Below are 17,974 nucleotides of genomic sequence, written 5' to 3'. Positions count from 1 at the left end.
ATCCTCTATATTTTTAACAGGTGAGGAGCCCACAAGAAACGCATACATGACAGCTGTAGTAGTTGACTTTATTACCAGCAAACAATGCTGTGTACATACATATGGGCACAATATAAGGCATATCTGTTTTCTAATTAGTAACTTTAATTTCCTGAAGCGTACTGCAAAGTGAGCAGAATTTCAGAGACAGAAAAGATACAGAGCTGAAAGGACAGTTAAGACAAATCTTTTCTTCATCAGTCTGAATTCTACCTCACAATCTGTCATAACTGTAAGGCTATTTTTAACATGCTTGTTTGACCCATTGTTTCTTGCTCATCATTAACAAAATAGTTCTATGTAAACTTTTCTCAATCAGTAAACATCACTAAGTATATAGACAAAGGAAATGAAAGTAGCTTCTAGGCCATCATGGGACCTTTTTTTTTTTTTTTATAAAAGTCACCTTTTTCTTTATAATGTCTGCAATTAATTTCATACTAAAGAATTTTATAGTCTTAGTTTGTAGGTGTTGCCAATTGCCAATGGACTACTGTGACATGAGATGGGTTTAACCAGCATGTGCAGAAACGGTATACGTTTAAGGTATAATCTTTTTTCTTGTTTAGGATTTACCTAAAGTCACGGTGTTGTTCTCAGTTTTCTGGTGGTCATTGTCAGAAAGGGCAAGGCTTCCTCAGCCTACCAGAGGACAGCCCAAAGAGTAAAAGGAAAGTAAAACAAGTCACTGTAGGCACAAGGCAACCTTCTGCCCAATCCAGAGGAACAAAACGTGATGCTGTTACTCAAGCTGGAGTTGTAGTGGTCCCATTGACTCCAGTTCCCTCAGCACCATTCCTTTCTGAAATAATCCCAGGAGAAGCCCTGATTATACCATGCGATACCTTTGCTTTTAGTAGCTTGATGTCTTTCTTGGCAAGATGTTTGATAGCCTACCTAGACTGTTAGTCTTATAAGTGTGCTCCACTTAGGAGGCAAAAAGTGGAAATTGTTCCTAAAATATTGCACTTAAAAGGTATGCAGAATTCTACTACAAAGTTGCAGGCATTGTATTAGCTTTTAAAATAAATTAGACAAAAAGTCAATTAGCAGCACAAATGTCATTTACATTCATTCCTTCCCACCCCCCCCAAGACATAGTCATCTGTGAACCCTGAGATCACCAACCCCCCAAACTAATACATTACATTCGTTTTGCACCAACAGAGCACATTTCCATTGCATAAAACTTCCGTTTGTATGAACTTGAATCTGTTGGTTCAGGAAACTCTTGAGTTCCTCAGTTTACCAAGGAATGGTAATGGCACTGGCAGTATAGCCCCTCCTCACGGTCCAGTGAATGACACTGAGAGGTCAGGTCCATTAGAGGCTCTCCTGGCTCCCAGCCAATCACAAGATTTCTTGGTCTCATCTCCCCCCCAAAAATGCCAATTATTAATTTGTGAAGCAGAATGGTATTTAAGGCATTATAATAGACCACCAAGGGAACCTATTTCAATGAATTTATTTCCATAATAAGGCAAAAAGGAAACAGTTCATTGGATAAGAAGTTCAGATGAAAACGGTTAAAAGCTAATTAAAAAGCAATTTTCTTAAAAAATGTTACTAACTAGAAGTGAGGCACCTTAAGTTCACAGCTGCTACAGAAGCAGACCTTTCCTACCACCACCTTTAACAAGCTCTGCTTCTGCGTTGCTGAATTTTGGCATATTTTCAGTCCTTCTTCCCTTGACCTTTGAAGTTATCCATTAAATTGTAGGCCCCAGCAAATTCCGCAAGGAGAACAGAGATTTTCACTGGCAGGATGCTGTAGGTCAGAGGAGTAGGAGAAGAGGAGACAAAACCAAAACAGAGTTCAGAGGAGTTGTGCAGTTTTATCACAGAAATCATTTCACCTGGCTAATACTAGCCAAAAAAGCTACTATAGTTTCCAGAATACAGTACCACTGGTCCTGTCGAAATACTGATTACACTCATTTGGCTGCCTTTGTTGTTACCATAGATCAATTTCCTGGCTCTTGCAAGCCAGGCTGGAAGCGCTCTATTGCTGGGGCAAGAAATGCCAGAGGGACACTTCTGAGGGGCAGGCCCAGCCTCTAAAGCCTGCAGTGACACCACACTCCAGTGGAGCGAGTAAGCCAGTTAGACGTTTCTGACATTGTTCTGTGGTCCAAGGGTAGAACAAATCCCTAGAAACTAAATTAAAAAAAAAAGCCTCCAGAAATGTGGAGAACTTCATGAGAATTCGTATCAGCAAGTAGAAGCCTAGTTTGCATTTTTAGTCAGAAGTTTTCAGTCTGGCCAGAAAAAGGGAGAGGAAAATAAGGAAGGATATGACTTACTTTTTCAAAGCAAAGAAAACATACAGACTGCGTGGTAGGAACAAAATTTCTTGGTCTTGTCGAATAGCAGTCATTATCTTTTCAGCCACATACTCTGGCTCTAAAACAGGAAGCAGACGTGACCACCTGAAAGAGAAGGTGTTTTCTTATAACAAATTTCTTTGGATTCACAAAGACGACAAATCAATTACATTTCATGTTTCAGCTAAAATGAATAGTAAAGTACCAAGGACTTTGTCACTTAGGTTGCCCAGTCACTGAACAGCATTTTAGCCGTGTGAGGCCCTAAAGATAATAAAAGCAGAGCAAAGTCTAGCTTGTAAGAACCATAAAGGAAACATGAGCACGCAGCATGCATAATGTGGAAGTTGCATAAAGACTTCACAACAGCTTACTCACTTGGTCTCAGCGCCATCAAACATTCCTGTGCTTATGAAATAAGGACACACAGTTGTAGTTTTAATACCAGTCTTCCCCAGACTTCTCATCTCTACATCAACAGACTCCGCAAAACCAACTGCTGCAAATTTACTTGCACAGTAATCTGTAAAATAAAACAGTAATTGCAATTAAACATTTTAACTTAATTAAACCTTACTAAACAGGTTCAGTGAGTCCTACCACTGAACGTGGTCACAGGAGCAGTAACAGTATTTGACAGAATGAGGACAAAACGAGGACAAAACTATTCAGTTTTTATGGTGTGCAACACCAGCACTAGATTATAAAAACTATAAACACACTACCACCAGAAAATTGCTGTCCGATAATAACACTTTACAAGGGAGTAGGAAGCATTTCCATAGGTTACTAATAAGACTTGTTTGATGTGATTCACTCTTACTTTCCTTCTTCTAAGTTCACTGTTGTAGATGGGAAACTGTCTGCCAATCACCTCTGTCACCTTCCTGCTTGCTAATGAACAACAGCAGATTAAATTATCTTTTTGTACCGGGCCTTATCATTGAATCCATGAACTAGCTTTTTAAGCAAACTCAAGCTTTCAAAACTCTCTAATGTGGTTTCAGCTTGCATCTCAATTTGTCTTCATTATCACTGCCTTGAAGCTAGATTTCTTTTACTGCTATGCCACTTATTTCATTTTCCTCCTCACTTTGCAGGCACTTTCCAGGAATTCCTTCTGAATTTGCCCTGATCTCAACACTTTCACTGTGCAGATTCTCTTGAATGAATGGCAGAGAGAACACAAAATGAGATATCACATATCTACCACTGTGCCACATTTGGATTTAGTAGGTTTGAGATCAGGAAGCCTATACAAGACCCTGCTTAGCTTGAGAACACGTCTGCAAAAGAAGCGGCCTCTTCCCCACAAAATACCTGTAGGTTAACTTTGGAAACTGAGAACCACAGCATTTGTTGTTTAAGTTCTATATGAAGCTTCTAGATCTTCTTATTGCCTTGTCAGTGTTTCACAGCGCTGCTGAGCACCTGGAAAACTTTTTGAAGGAATGCTCTATTTAAGGTCAGCTGATTTGAAAGTATCACTATTTGCTTTACCTATACACAAAGACTCAGGAACTCAGTTAGGACTTTAAACCCCACTAACTGTCTAAATGAACGTTAGCTTCAATACACTACCTGCAAGACGATTGACTCCAATCAGTCCCGCTGAGCTTGCGATGCTAACCAAATGTCCATGGTTAGAGGCTATCATTGCTGGGAGGAAGGCTTTGCAAGTCTGCAAGGTAAGTCAGAGTTCCAGTGAAACATTTTAGCAAGTAAGCTCCCTGCTATAATATTTTGAGGATTTTATTTATAGGGAAGTTCTGCCTGTACTTTAAGTAAGGTGTCTCCTCCCCACCCTCCATTATACAAGTGGGGAAAAAAAAACAGGAATTGTTTGAACTCTAACCTAAGCTGGGACCTTGCAGGTCCTACCAGTACTGTTTTCTCTTCAGTGTTAAAGACAGATGCTAACTTGCTGAAAGGTAAAAAACACAGCTTCAGCTAGCTGTAGTTTTTTTTAACCGCAAAACTTAGCACTGTATTGTTTCAGATGGACATTAAGCCCTCGCTACAAACTTTATAAACCAGCAAAAATTTAAATTTCATGTCTTCCTTCCATTAAATTTACTTAATCTTTGTGATTGAGTTTAAGTAAGAAGCTGAAGCATGTTTTAATATCCTGTTTGCAGTTCTTTAATGGTAAAAACACTATATAGTGATCATTCTTCCCTGAAAGGAAGAAAATTAAATTATTCATTTTGGACAAAAGCCCCACTTACTTAGTATAAGAGCATCATCTGAACATGTGGTATTTCTTACTAGAACTATCATAACCACAAAGTAACTAGAACAATAACAGAATTGAGCTGTTCTGTTACTAGAGCAGCAACCTCTAGGCGGGGCCTGCTTCACATCAATGAATATTGAGGGATATAGCATCTGACTAGCCTCAGAACCTAGCAGATGGCAACCTTCAGTTCTTAAGAGCATTTGTAAATGCTAAGCAGTTTTGCTTCCACCTACCTACCCAGAAGTTCCCAAAGGATCTATTCTCCCACCTTTTTTTTTTAATCTCACAGACTACAAGGCATAGAAAATAATTTCTTGCATTATTTTTTACTGAACTGATGGGATCTCTATATCCTTGCATGTTTTACTCAATTCCAAAAGGCAAAATTAAAACTGTAAACATGTTAAGATATTTTAATACGTATATATAAGGAGAGCATTACCCAAAAGTGTGCCATTATGTTCACTTGCATAGTTTTTTCCACAAGCGAATCTGGAGACTCGATAAACCTCTTCCCAGTTACAATACCAGCGTTGTTGACTAGGATGCTAACATCACCAACTTCTTTTTTAACCTAAAACAAAAGCCTTAAGATTATTATGCAACAAATAAAGCATAACAAAAAATATTAATATATAAAAATAAGAAATAGAAGTGTTGCACATCTCAACCAAGGTGAACATATTACGCTTGTTACAGATCCAAATACCTCGTGTTCTTGCATGTTCTCACCTGTTTGGAGCTGATCTCATCACTGGACTTTCCTTGGAGCCCAGCAGCCCCAACAGCTCCAAGCGTGCCTCTGCCTTCAGTACCTACAGTTCTTGCTATGACTGTTCCAGCAAGCCCCTACTGCAGAGACCTTTACTAATACAAGTATTTTGCTACATTAATCCAGCCTTAAACCCGATGAATGATTCTGTATTTAGGGCCATTTCTATGCCATGCTGTGAGGCACAGTACATAAATTCTCATGCTAGGTGAGCTAGCAATTACTTAATAGCATCTTTGTATTTTGGGCATTTCAAGATTCCCAAAGCTGTCTTACACAGGTTCCACATCTTCTGACTGCAATTGTTAGACACTAGCAAGCATTACACAGCAGCTTCTCCACTAGTAGTAGCTTCACGTGTATGCCACGAGAGCTATCCTGTTAAACCAGACCTCCCAGCACCATCCTGGAGGAGCAGACTGAGTTCTCTACCTCACTATGTTAGGGTTAGAATGAGCAGTCACTTTTGATCATAAATATTGCACATATGTATAAACAGTGAGAAAAACAGCTTAGAAAATTAATTTCTACCTTACAACCGTCTCCTTTATTTAAATATCTTGATTACTTCAAGCAACTTTACAGGTCAGGAATTTAAGCTTTTTTTTTTTTTTTAAAAAAGTTGATTTTCCGTGAAGGCAGCCTGAAAGAACACCATAGTTGCAGTGGCATTAGTTCTCAAGGTAACACAAGAAGGGAGACAGTCCTGGGAAGGACACTAGTTTACCACAGAAGTTATACAAAAGCTTTAGGGATCTTTTATTTTATCTTTCTTAAAAAAGGAAGCTTTTATTCAGGCATCTGCAGTTTAGGTGAGGGAGTGAAAAAACACATGCATTCACAGACTGCAAAAGCCTTAGGAGCCTTCTGGGGCAGGGCACGGTGCAGAGGCTTTGTTTCGAATATATTTGCTTTGATTCTAACACCGAGCCAGAATCCTTTTGAAATGGTTCCAGAAAATAAGTTGGCTAAACAGTAACCTCTGTGCATGTAGTTCAGTAAGAGGAAGCACAGTTCTCATTTTAGCTCCAGAACGAGAGCTTCCAAGAATAGACTCACCTGACAGGACAACTATAGGCAGCTGATAAAATCAAGGTATTGTACCAGTTTTCACAAAAGGAGAATTAAAGTATTCAATGCAGTATTTCAATACTGTTCAGTAATCCGAGCTATCCAGGAAATAGGAAGTGAGTTCACTATTCTGGTTGAATTTGCAACTTGAAGTGCTAAAACAGGTGCTGATGAGTAGCTTTGGGAAACTATGCTCTTATGCCCTGTAGCCACCCAGTTCCAGATCACAGGAAATTCATTTCGTAATGGTATCTCATATCCTACATAAATACAGTGACTGAGCAGACCAGAGGGTAGGGTAGCCTGTATAACAGTAAAGAATTGAGTTCACCATTTATTCTCTTAATTTCCCTGTCTTCCTTAAACTTGTTCCAACTTCTCCATGTTTGTTAAACCAGTAAATGTTATTAAAAATAAAGGAAGTAGCCTTGGTAGGATTATACAGAATAGCCTCGATATAGCTCCCTAAGCCAGAGCCCCTCTCCACCTCAGTCAATCCCCCTCAAAGTGCTGTCATATAACAATTAAAATATTCCTGAAGCAGTGCCACATGATCTTTGCAGTCAGCCTTAGACAAGTTGATCCAGTCACCAACGTATGCACTTCCCGTTACAAGTTAAAAAAAAAATAGTCTGAGTTCAGAGACAGACAGTAATCATTAGTAAGTGATGCTGCAGTACAGACTGCTGCCTCAGGTCAGAGGATCTTAGCAAACCTGGAAGCATGGACCCATACCCTAGGGTCTACCCCTAGGAAAAAGAAATACTTGAATAGACAGTCATGCTGTTTCTAGGTGCACAGGCACGGACAGAGGTGATGGGTGCGGTGCATACAGTTTATAACTTGGAGCTTGAGACATTCAGGTTAGGAAGAGATGAAAACACTGTCATATGGCAGCAAATAAGAACAGCCTTGATCACCCAATTCTAGCTAGAGGCAAAAACCTGAGCAACCTCTTCCTTTACTCGTGTTTAGAGATTGCTGTCTCTAGCAAGCTTTCCAAAATATATTCACACTTAGGGAGAATTCAAAGCAGACCCGAGTGCCTTCACGCAGCCCAGACAAACGCTTCCAGCTTCACAACACCTTTGGTCACGCTGCTGCCCTGCTAACCAGATGTGGCAGCTCCTTGCTCAAGCAACTGGCTGTTCTAATCCCCTTCCCCTCTCAGCTATCCCTGTGCACGACAGAGAGCCAAGGCGCTCACACCAGGCTTCCTCATTCTGCTTTCAGGCCAGAACAGAAGACCTTCACCGAATGGTTTAGTGGGGCAGGGAATGTCAGCCTTCCAGAACTGTAAACCTCTCCATTATGCAGAGCAGGAAAGCATGTTCTGGGCGTTTGTTTTAAGCCTAGGTAAGCTAAGCATTATGCAAACAGCTGATCTGGTTAAGCATCTTTTTCAAGCATAAGCGCTATTTCCTGTTTGTTTCTGCATTTATATGCACTCTGTGTGTGTGGAAATTTGGTAGTGACTAATTCCCGTGAATCACAAACAGCATCCCGAAGTATCTGCTTTCTATGAAGGGAGGTCCCCCCTCACCCCCCCGGCTGCCTCCAAATTTTGGAAGAAAGCACTGGGCGTTTTATAGGCAACATGAAATATCACCAGGAAGTGTGCTTCTGCTGTGCAAAATAGCAACAGCAAGGAAAGTTCTTCGAAAAGTGGAAAACTGGCTGCGAACTGCCATGTTGACAAACAAGCAACAAAAAACAGCACACGAGCAAGCCAGTAACATGCAAGAGACCCTGGAAGTGAATGTGACCCCAAATGCAATCTTGCAATATGATACTGAAAAAGCTTCTGCTTCCTCATAAACTCAAAGCCCCCTGTGCTTAAAGACTAGCTAAACTCTGGGGAAGGAGGAGGAGTAAATCAGAGAAGGCCACATTCCTTTTAGGGCTGGTAGTACTTCTGCAATAGGGATGTTATGAACACATCTCAAGGCACAGCTCTTGATAGCCAAAAGCTGCCCGCCATACTGTTGGTACAGGACAGCAACAAGGACACCACATACCCAGCACTTTTTGGTTGTCTTCCTACTGAAAGGACTGGTCTCTGTGTGACTGATGAAGTACCCAAAGCAGGTAGTTAAGAATCATTTACACCTCATTTTGGCTTTAAAATAACTGAAATTATTGTGCCATGCAAAGCAGTATCCCATCATATCGGTGTGAACTGAATTCACTATGGTCTTGTGCCTCCCCAAGTTATTGTGCGTAGCTGAATCACAGGAGAAGCAGCCCTGCCTCATTTTGCGAAGAGGGAGGCAGCACTCTGAGCCAAGACCTACTACACAGCAGTAAATTAGCAGTATTAATCAGTGTTTGATGCTGCTGTGGTCTTATTGTTGCTAATAAGACAAGAAAGCTTTCAATGTGGTTCTGTAACAGCTGTCAGCAAAACATGATACATCTGAAATAACCGTGGTAGTGTGTTCTCTTCTCTGTGGATCAGCTGTTAGTGAACTGCTGACATAGTATCGTAAAGAGAGGATTCATTCACTGACTGGTTACAGACCCTTTTACCCCCTCCCCACTCCTGTCTCCCTCTGTTTTTATCATCCTTAACCCATGCCACATCCCCTATACTCAGCCAGAAAGGTTCTGCTGCTGCTCATCCCCAAGAGATGGAAGTGTCAGATCAGGTCTCATCTTCATTCCAGTGCTCTGCAAACTACAATACTCCTTCCTCCTCTCCCAGCTCAGCCAGGAACAGTTACAGGCACATGGTGAAACGTGCAATCACTCTGCAGTGATGGAAGATGTGCACCTCAGCCAGCAGAACAAACCTGCGAGGGTGACTGCAGGCAATTGGCATTACCACAATCCAAGAACAGTGGTATGAGCCCCCAGTAAAGCTTTACTTGTCAGAGAGCTTGTTCTACAGTCATTTCCAGATAGAAGAAACACAGAAGGCTAGAGCTTCTTAAGCAGTACTTTAGGGGACAAAATAGGAACATTATTTCAGCCAACAGATGTTCCTGAAGACAGCTGAACTTTTTTTTTTTTAAGAATTCATCCTCAGGCAAACACTCAGTGTGGAAATTTTCTAGTCCAACAGTTAAGTTTAGCAACATCTTAAGCAAATGAGAACAGGTTGTTATAATGGAAACTGTTAAGCAACTTTAGCTTTTGGCATTTCTGCTAGTCCTGCCCAAGATATCTAACCACGTGCTATATTTACAAAGCTCTTTAGAAAGGAAAATATTGAAGCCTTCGAGATATATTTATTAAATCTGTTCAAGTGCATTTGCAAAAATCTACTCACAGCCAGGAAGTTAGTCAGAATTTGCTTAAGTCATTAATCCCTTGTACAAGGTATGGTCTTTAAGGTTAACGTTTTGGAAAAGATTACCAGAACATGAAATACTGCTTTAGCTTCAATAAGCTGACTTTCTGTATTTGCCAGTAAGCACTTGCTAAGTAACTGCATGAAAGTGAAGCCACCCAGCTGAAGCTAGTTATTGAAAGAACCAGCTTTTTTTTTATTTTTAAAAGAACAAAAAGGTATACAACTCTAAAAATAAATAAATCAGTATTCTTAGAATACATAGCACATGCAATAATCAAATGAATTAACTTTAATCTCCTGCTTTGAAATGGCTAAAACTTCTATCGCAAACACTTTGGAATGATGTCAAAGGCACAAATGAGATACTTTACCTGATCTGCTACTCGGTAGACTTCCTGCCTTTTGCTGCAGTCACAGATGTAAGCATGTACTTGCACTGCTCCATTTTCTCCAGCCAGTCTGCTCGTTTCATGGAGCCCCTCTTGATTAATGTCCCAAAGAACCAGCGTGGCTCCAAGTTTGGCAAATTTTAAGGATAAGAGTCTTCCAATTCCACTTCCTGCTCCTGTTATTAATACTATTTCACCACTAACGTTCTTTTTACGTTTCGGCACAAACAAAAACACCAGTGACTCCAACATATAGTAAGTTGTAAGTCCAAGGACTCTGAGCATCTCCAGGAAGAAATTCATCTTGAGGCTCTTTCTTCAGATATCTGGTAAAAGACAAGGTTTAGTAGATAAATCAGCTATAAAAGAGACCATGTAAACATTAATCTTGCAGAACTGAAAAGCGTTTTCCAATTAATTCTAACTATTCTTGAAACAGCACTCAGAAGCAGGCTAGCGAGTACATAGGCTTACAGCTGCATGTCTGACCCGTTTATCCTGTTTCCATTTTATTTCCAGGACATTTTACTCCTCCAGAATGGAAGACAAAATTGATTTACCGTTTGGAAGAGACAGGGAATACCTGCTTTAGAAGTTCCCCACCCTTCACAACACGAGTTCCAGCTCTGCTCCCAAAGACTGTAGACATCTTAATAAAATAGCAACAGTTGCCCCTTTAGCATCCGAAGCAGAAATGCATGGCGATTACACGTCAAAACTTGTAGCTTGATCAAGTTGCTTGAGTGCTGAAAACCTACTATTTCAGGTCAGGATTATTTATTTATTTTTTAGGACCATGGCTTTTTGTGCTTGTAGGTACCTGTTGTTGTCAAGCAGCCATGCAAATGAAGGTACAGTCTCAACTGTGTTGAAGAACTACTAGCATAGGAAGCTTCTGAATACAGAAGATTTATAAGTCTTCTCACCAGTACTATTATTTAATAGTACTATAATTACCAGTACTATCATTATTGTTCAAGTGCAAAAAGCAGGCTCTCAAGGTGTTTTACTTCGGAATGCACTCTAAAGTTGTTGACTTTCTTCTCCTCACATGAAGGAAGATGTCATGGGCTTGAATCACATCACCTCAGGTATGTGTTTACCTGCACACTCCATACTCATCACAGCAACTCTCACAATGAGCAGGCATTTAAGTCCTTGAAAGAACACTACCCATTCCCTAGTGTATGAATTCTATGCAAGAAAAATACCCTTGGTCTAGGCAGGTTTTTATCTCTAGTTACAGCACAAAGGATTAAATATCTTCCTTCTGAGCTAAAGGTAGAGCATGCTGGTGCTTACACTTCAACCTTTAGCGCTACATACCTGATTTGTTCACATCTTAGTCAACACTGGTATCTATGTACATAGGTAGTCATGTTTGACAATTGCCAAAAGATAATTACTTAGGTCTTGGCTACATTTAATGAACTTTGCTCAGAGTAGCATTTGGATGTACATGTTGTCATGAGTCTCAAGTTTTGGTGCACGGGAAACAACTCCATTCCTGCAGAGGGACAGACACCTTCAAGGACAGAGCAAGTTAGTTCAGAAAACTTTATAGCACAAGCATTAGGACATCTTAAAGCTATTCCAGTAACAGGAAAAAAATTGCCAAAACCATAGTGGGTAGGTAGACAAGTTCATCTTTTGCAGATTTGTCAACGGGTAAATGTTTTCTGTTCTTAGTTCCCTTTAAAAGGGTAGAGAGCATTTCCAGAGGTTCTAGCATGGGGGGGGAAAAAAAAAGACAGTAAAACTGATTCTGGTATTTCTTACAGCACAATAATATTTTCCTAGAGACGAGAGTGACATTTCCTGAAGTAGACTCTCACAGCTGCAGAACCACAACAGATATATGCAAAGCTAGTGTTACATGGAAAAATTGTTATTAAGCTTCATGTGCATAAAAAAACCAGCAAGTATCTAGAAACTGGAGTTCTTTGCTGGGCCTAAAACAGAAGCAATAAGTCTTCACAGTAGATACAGTTGCTGAGTTTAACTTCATCGCACTAACTTAAAGCAACAAATGTAACACGCTCCCTTTGCATGAAAGGAAACTGGCATCTCTGGAACAGATACCAGTGTTACAGGGGCCACAATACAGTTCTTAATCCCTAGGAAGAGGCAGTGGAGGCAGCTGCCTTCAGAGCAAAATATACGGTTTGATCTCAAACCAGTTTGCAATGTGTGTCAGTAGTTTATTACGATAATCAGGTATTAGGCCTGCATGGGGCAGAGGCACACCAGAGCTCGGGGAAGTGCTTCCTTTCTCAGAGAAGCGGACTTGTTTTAGGCTTACAGGCTGTTAGATTACCCACTCCAGACCCCTCACAAGATGCGTAATTCCCAGTGAAGTGCCTCACCTGGGCAAGCTCTGGCTGGACCGGGAGTGCCCTGTTCTTGCTGGCTCACTGCATGGGTGCTGCCCGTTTCCCCCAGTACGTAACCAGGAGCCCCCAGAGGCACAGCCACCCTTCCCAGCACACTCGGCCGATGAGGGCTCCCCAGCTGAGGTGAGCAGGGAGCGGCTCACAGGTGAACAAACCGAGGGTACCTTTGGCACACGTGCCATCATCAAACCAACGGATCCATACCGCAGCCCTTCTGACACCACACATTGCTTTTAGCATATCACTGAGATAAGTGCAGAAAGCTTTTGCATTGTGGCAAAGAGCAAAGGTCCCCCAGCAGCTTATCAGTGTGATTTCTTTGCAGCTATGGACAATTTCACCAGCGCAGGCTTGGTGCTGATACTCCCCACCAAGCAGCTCCTAGAGACCACCAGGACAGAGCTGAGGCCCCTGTACGAAGCCACAACACCCCTCTGCTAGGGAAAGAGCCCAAAAGCCGTCCTTTAACCCCACGGACAGCGGGTGGCGAGCACAAACCCACCCCCTGCCCCCGGAGGGCTGCAGCCCCATGCATGCAGCAGCCCTATAAACCAAGGCAGGCCGAGGACCCCCAGCACAGCGCCACACGGACACCACACCACCCTCCAGACACCATACCTCCCTATAGACACCATCCGCCCTACAGACACCACCCCACAGCCACCACACCGCCCCGACCCAGCCCAGCGCCCCCTCCCCAGGGGGAGGCCGCGCACCCCCAGCCCCGGGGGCGGCGCAGGGCACAGGTCCCCCGGTCCCCCCGTCCCGCAGCACCCCAGTACCTGGCCGGCCGGGCTGCAGGGGAGGGAGGCCGAGACCCGCCGGGGAGCACACCCGAGCGGAGCGGGCCGGCCCCGCCTTTATGCCGCCCGCCCGCCCCGGCGCGGGGCTCACCGGATGCCCGGGGGCGGAGCGGGGCGGGCCCCGGCCTTCCCCGGCCGGGCTTTGCGTTTAGTTCGTGCTCGACTTCAGCTACGGGGGCTGTGATACCGGGAAGCACCGGGCAGCCCCAGCTTCAGAGAGAGTCCGTGCGAGCAGCGGATGCTGGGTTCCGCCGGAAAATACACGACTGACGGCGTTTCTTTGGCGCTTAGATCCTTTATATCCCCCCTTTCCAAACTGGCATGTTTGTGTTGCTGTTACCCCTTTGTACTAAATACTAAATACTTTTCTTCCTTCCACAACACCTTCTCTACAAAATATTGCTGAAAGCAGTCGAAAGGTCTTTTCCTTCACGTATACGGTGTGGGGTCAGAGTCCGGGCTCTGTGTAGAACCTGCTGCACCCTCCAGAGCTGCTCGCTGAAGAGAAACTAACTGCTGAGTTAGGATATCTTAGTGGGAGTCAATGTCTTCTTGTAATAACATAGCACATCCAGGGGGCTGATGATAGCCAAACAGTAACATCGATGAAATTTGGTTTTGGCTGCTGCTTTCCTTTGTGGATTGTGTTGTTTGCAGTGGTTTGTTTAAAACAAGGAAGTGTGAAAAGCCATTCATATTCAAAAAGGTTTAAATAAAATACGTGTTTTGTAGTTATACTTGCAAATTAATAATGTTTAACACAGGGACTGACCTTATGATCAGAGTAGGAGGCTAGAAATTGGGATCCTTGTCTCCTTTCCCCCTCTTCAACAAATATTTCCTACGAATAATAACGTCACTGAGATAAAACTCACTGAAATAAAATGTCTGAATGTCTCCAGTTTGTTTATCTGCATGATGAAATGCTAAAGTTAGCCTGAAGAATATTCTTTTTAGGAGTGCCGAGTTACTGTCTACCATGCTTTGGGGTCAGAGCAGACCCAAGCAGAATCACCACTCTTGATTCAAGTCCAGACGTGGCACTGCCCTCAATTGTGTTAGATGAAGATGTCTCCCATGTGCCACATAATATCTTCAGACCAATTTGTGAGTGCTGGCAAAACTCCAGCAATGCAGAACTGGGCCTGGTGTTGTTTGTGTGCATGTGTACCACCACACGGTATGTGTTCAAAGGAACCCAAGGTCAATCCGATCCTAAGAACGAGTTTGCGCAACTTTGTAAGAGTCACTTTTGCTTGTCTGTAGTACTTGGGCTACTTGAGTGTACTGCAACTCTAGCAGGTTTGCATTGAGGGCTGGACTTTATCTTGGCCTAGCTTAATTTCCAAAAAGCTCCTGAGCTGCTTTTCATGCCTTACATGAAACTATGGTAGATTCTTCATGGCATTGATCATGACTTCATCACCATTTAATCTTGACCGTCACAATGAATGAGTAAATGAAGTAAACAGAGTAAGGGTTGGTCTAAGCTAGACAGATGCAACTGCATGGTGACTAGGACACTCATCCTCACCTCAGCATAAAACAACAACATGACTTGCTCAGAGCCATGTTCTGAAATTGTGCTCTTCACCCAGACAAGAATACCTTCTGTGTGAAGCCTGTAACACCTATGTTTGCTGTGAAAGTCGGTGATTAAATCAGCTCTTATGAGTAACTGATGTTTGTTGATGGTAGAAGCGGTGTATGCCCTTCAGTCATGGAAAAGTGTGCCAATCTCCGCTATGGGAGGATTTTGACAATGATGGTGTGAACAACTTAAAATCACATTTTCCACTTCCCAGGAGAACAGAAGTGTTGTAAATCAAGCCCTCATCTAGCAGCTTCATGTTTTCTGATCCCTCCACTGGGATTTTATTTGCTAATACACAAGCTATAACTTTGATGAACAAAGAACACAGATAAGCAATAGCCTGCCATGGTAAGGTGCAAAGAGATGGCTGCTGTGTAGCTCTATGCTCACTGCTTTTCCTTTATGTGCCTCTGGTACATATTCCTCATGGTACCTCTAGTTTTAAGAAAACCTTCTGTGCTGTAAGTGGAAGTGTCTCACAAGAGATTTCTCCCTCTCCTCTGTGCAAATAAAAATGTCTAAGTCATTAGTTAAGGACGTTGGGCTGAAACATCACTTATAAAAGAGATGTGTACAGGGTGTCAGGATTTAAAGGGAGAAGTTGGCAAAAAAAAAAAAGTTAATTCACAATAATATAATTCTGAATGGTAAACAAGAGTAAGGCATCTTTCTACCACTTGAAACTTTTAAAACTTTCTTCCTAATAAAATGTAATGCAAGGTTTCTGACAGAAAAACTAGAGACTCAGCAGGGAAGCAGAATTAGCAAAAGAGCTCAGGGGTCTGTAGCGGTGTTTGGGAAACGAGGCAGCACTGTTGATGGCCAGTTAACAGAAAGAAAAGTTAGCACGGTTTTAATTAATTGAGTGTATGTGAAAGCAGTGGGTGGGAGAGTGTGTTCTAATAAGGCAATAAGCAGGGTCTGGAGGAGAACTGGGATGGGAACAGCAGAGCCTAACAAAACTAGGGGCTAATTTAAAACTCCATATACTGGGGGGAAGACTCCAGGTGAGGCTGTGATGAGTACCTCGTCTGGGCTTTCAGATCTATGCCCTGATGGAAAGTCAGGGCAGTAGGGTCTGTGTGTGGAGATAAGTGATAGGGAAGAAAAAAACATATGAAAGAGCAAACATAATGACTCTGTGTCAGACCTTGTCTTCACTCCTCTGCTTTTACTTCTTTACAAATTCTGTTGTTTTTCATCTTGTTTTAAACAGTAAAGTCTGGAGGCAGCAAGGGGCAGAAGTTTTAGCATGCTCTAATGTACTCTATAACATATGGCCTCAAATTCTCTGAGTATTCAGCCTTGTTCCATACTTGTGGCACTGTAAGCTACTGTAAAAAAAAAAAAAAGAGGGAACTTGTCCTTTTGCCCCCTCATCCTTTCATTACTTCATGTTTTATTGGCCTCAAGGAGATAGTTTCCACCTTTGTGCACACTGATCTCTTACACACCAGCTGATGTGATTACTAAGCATCAGGTTTTTGGCTGTTCTGAAGTGCCTCTCAGGAAGAAGTACCCTCTCTCCCTCTCAAAGAAACTTTGTAAAAGCCAGAACATGCTCGTAAGTCTTATGATGGTTAAGTTTGGCTTGTTGTGCTTATCTTAGAGGTTGAGACAATGCTGCAAATGGCTGTGGGAGGAGTAAAGGGTGCTACATTTCTCTGCATTAATAGTTGGTCTGTAAATTGAAGAAAAAGGTTACAAAGGGAAAAACTGCTGATAAAAAATAAAATTATCTTTTAAGTCCATGATTTTATACTTAGTTACCACTCGCAACAACATTCATCCTTGAGTTTCTGCTATTTGCAGAATCCCAGGATTGGTGATTTTGGATTTTAACTTATCCTTTTCTCTCTCATTTCAGTATTACTAGGGTCTTCAGTTGCACAGAAAATCCAGATGTAGAAGCTGTGGTGAAACCAGTTCTTTACAGAACATGTCAGTTTGTGAACATTGACCATGAAATATTCACAGGCATGTACTGCCTTGGATGAGGTTTCGCTGTGTTCCCCTGGTTACTTGAGAAGAGCCCCAAACCTGCTACTTTCAGAGTCTCACAACTGCTATCTGAGGAACCGAGGTAACTCACCTTTGCATTTGCCAGTTTTGGTTTAAACTTAAGTGCCACTCCCCTACATCTACCGATTCACATTTCTGTAGCCCACTTAATAGTTCATTTAAGTGTAGCAGCTGCCCAGAAGAAGGTGTGGGTGTACAGGCCTGACTTCCACCAGGTGGCTTAGGCATGCAGGGTGTGCCTTGGTAGTACACACTTACGTTACGTGGAACACACAATGCTACGTGCAGTGCAAGTGCTGTTTTCATGGTGTCAAATTCTGATCTAAACCAGAAAGAAGATTTGTATTCAGGACTTTGATGTCTTGAGTGCTCTACTAACCAGGCTACTGGCCTACGTGGTGCTGCTATGTGGCTTAGACAATTAGAGAGTATAAGGAAAAATAATTTTAATATATAAAACCAGGAAGAAAAAAATCTGTCCAGCACTTTTAGACACATATACCAATGCTTTTGTAAGTGGTACAACTTTTCAGTGTGTATTATTTATAGTAGTTCCACTTTGATGATTTTGTTACATTTGCCTGCATTTGTTTGAAGTGCATCCACTGCATTTGTTAATACATTTTTTTCTGCAACAAACTGTTGTATTCACATGCATTATATCTAAATTCCATATTTAAAATATTCACTGTTGGCACACAGCAGTTCTGGTTTTAATGCCCATACCGAGCTTTTGATACGTGAAACTGAGCGTCCTGTTGCTAGCTGACAAAGGGCTGATGCATATGGTATCACAGCAACACAAAGTGGTATTATACAAAATCTCACATTTTAAAATATACCTACATCCATGAAGTTTGTGAAGAGAGGAAGTCTGTCCAGGAGATCTTTACTGCCAGCTAGCTCTAAGGAAAAAAAATATTGCTGCTTTTGTAGTCCTTTATCTTTCATTGTATTTTATACTAGAAAACTTTGAAAAACAGTGTTAAATTAAAAGATTTTTCCACATCTGACTTGGAATAGCCATGGGAGA

The 17,974-nt window shown here is 42.0% G+C and overlaps 1 protein-coding gene across 1 annotated transcript; it reads right to left on the bottom strand.

The window, feature by feature from the left end:
- Positions 1-54: 54 nt before the first annotated feature.
- On the bottom strand, positions 55-13,549 carry SDR16C5 (short chain dehydrogenase/reductase family 16C member 5). The gene is made up of 7 exons (XM_083825246.1): positions 13,305-13,549; positions 10,112-10,455; positions 5,045-5,176; positions 3,945-4,044; positions 2,742-2,886; positions 2,343-2,468; positions 55-1,807 (listed from the first exon to the last, which is right to left on the bottom strand). The coding sequence occupies exons 2-7, from the start codon at positions 10,430-10,432 to the stop codon at positions 1,714-1,716; spliced, it is 918 nt and encodes a 305-aa protein (XP_083681372.1). The 5' UTR covers positions 10,433-10,455; positions 13,305-13,549; the 3' UTR covers positions 55-1,713.
- Positions 13,550-17,974: the final 4,425 nt, after the last annotated feature.

Source organism: Anser anser (assembly GCF_964211835.1).
Source record: "Anser anser genome assembly, chromosome: 2".
NCBI classification, from domain to species: Eukaryota; Metazoa; Chordata; class Aves; order Anseriformes; family Anatidae; genus Anser; species Anser anser.
The sequence above is the reverse complement of the archived record's forward strand: the minus strand, read 5'-3'. Positions and strand labels throughout refer to the sequence as shown.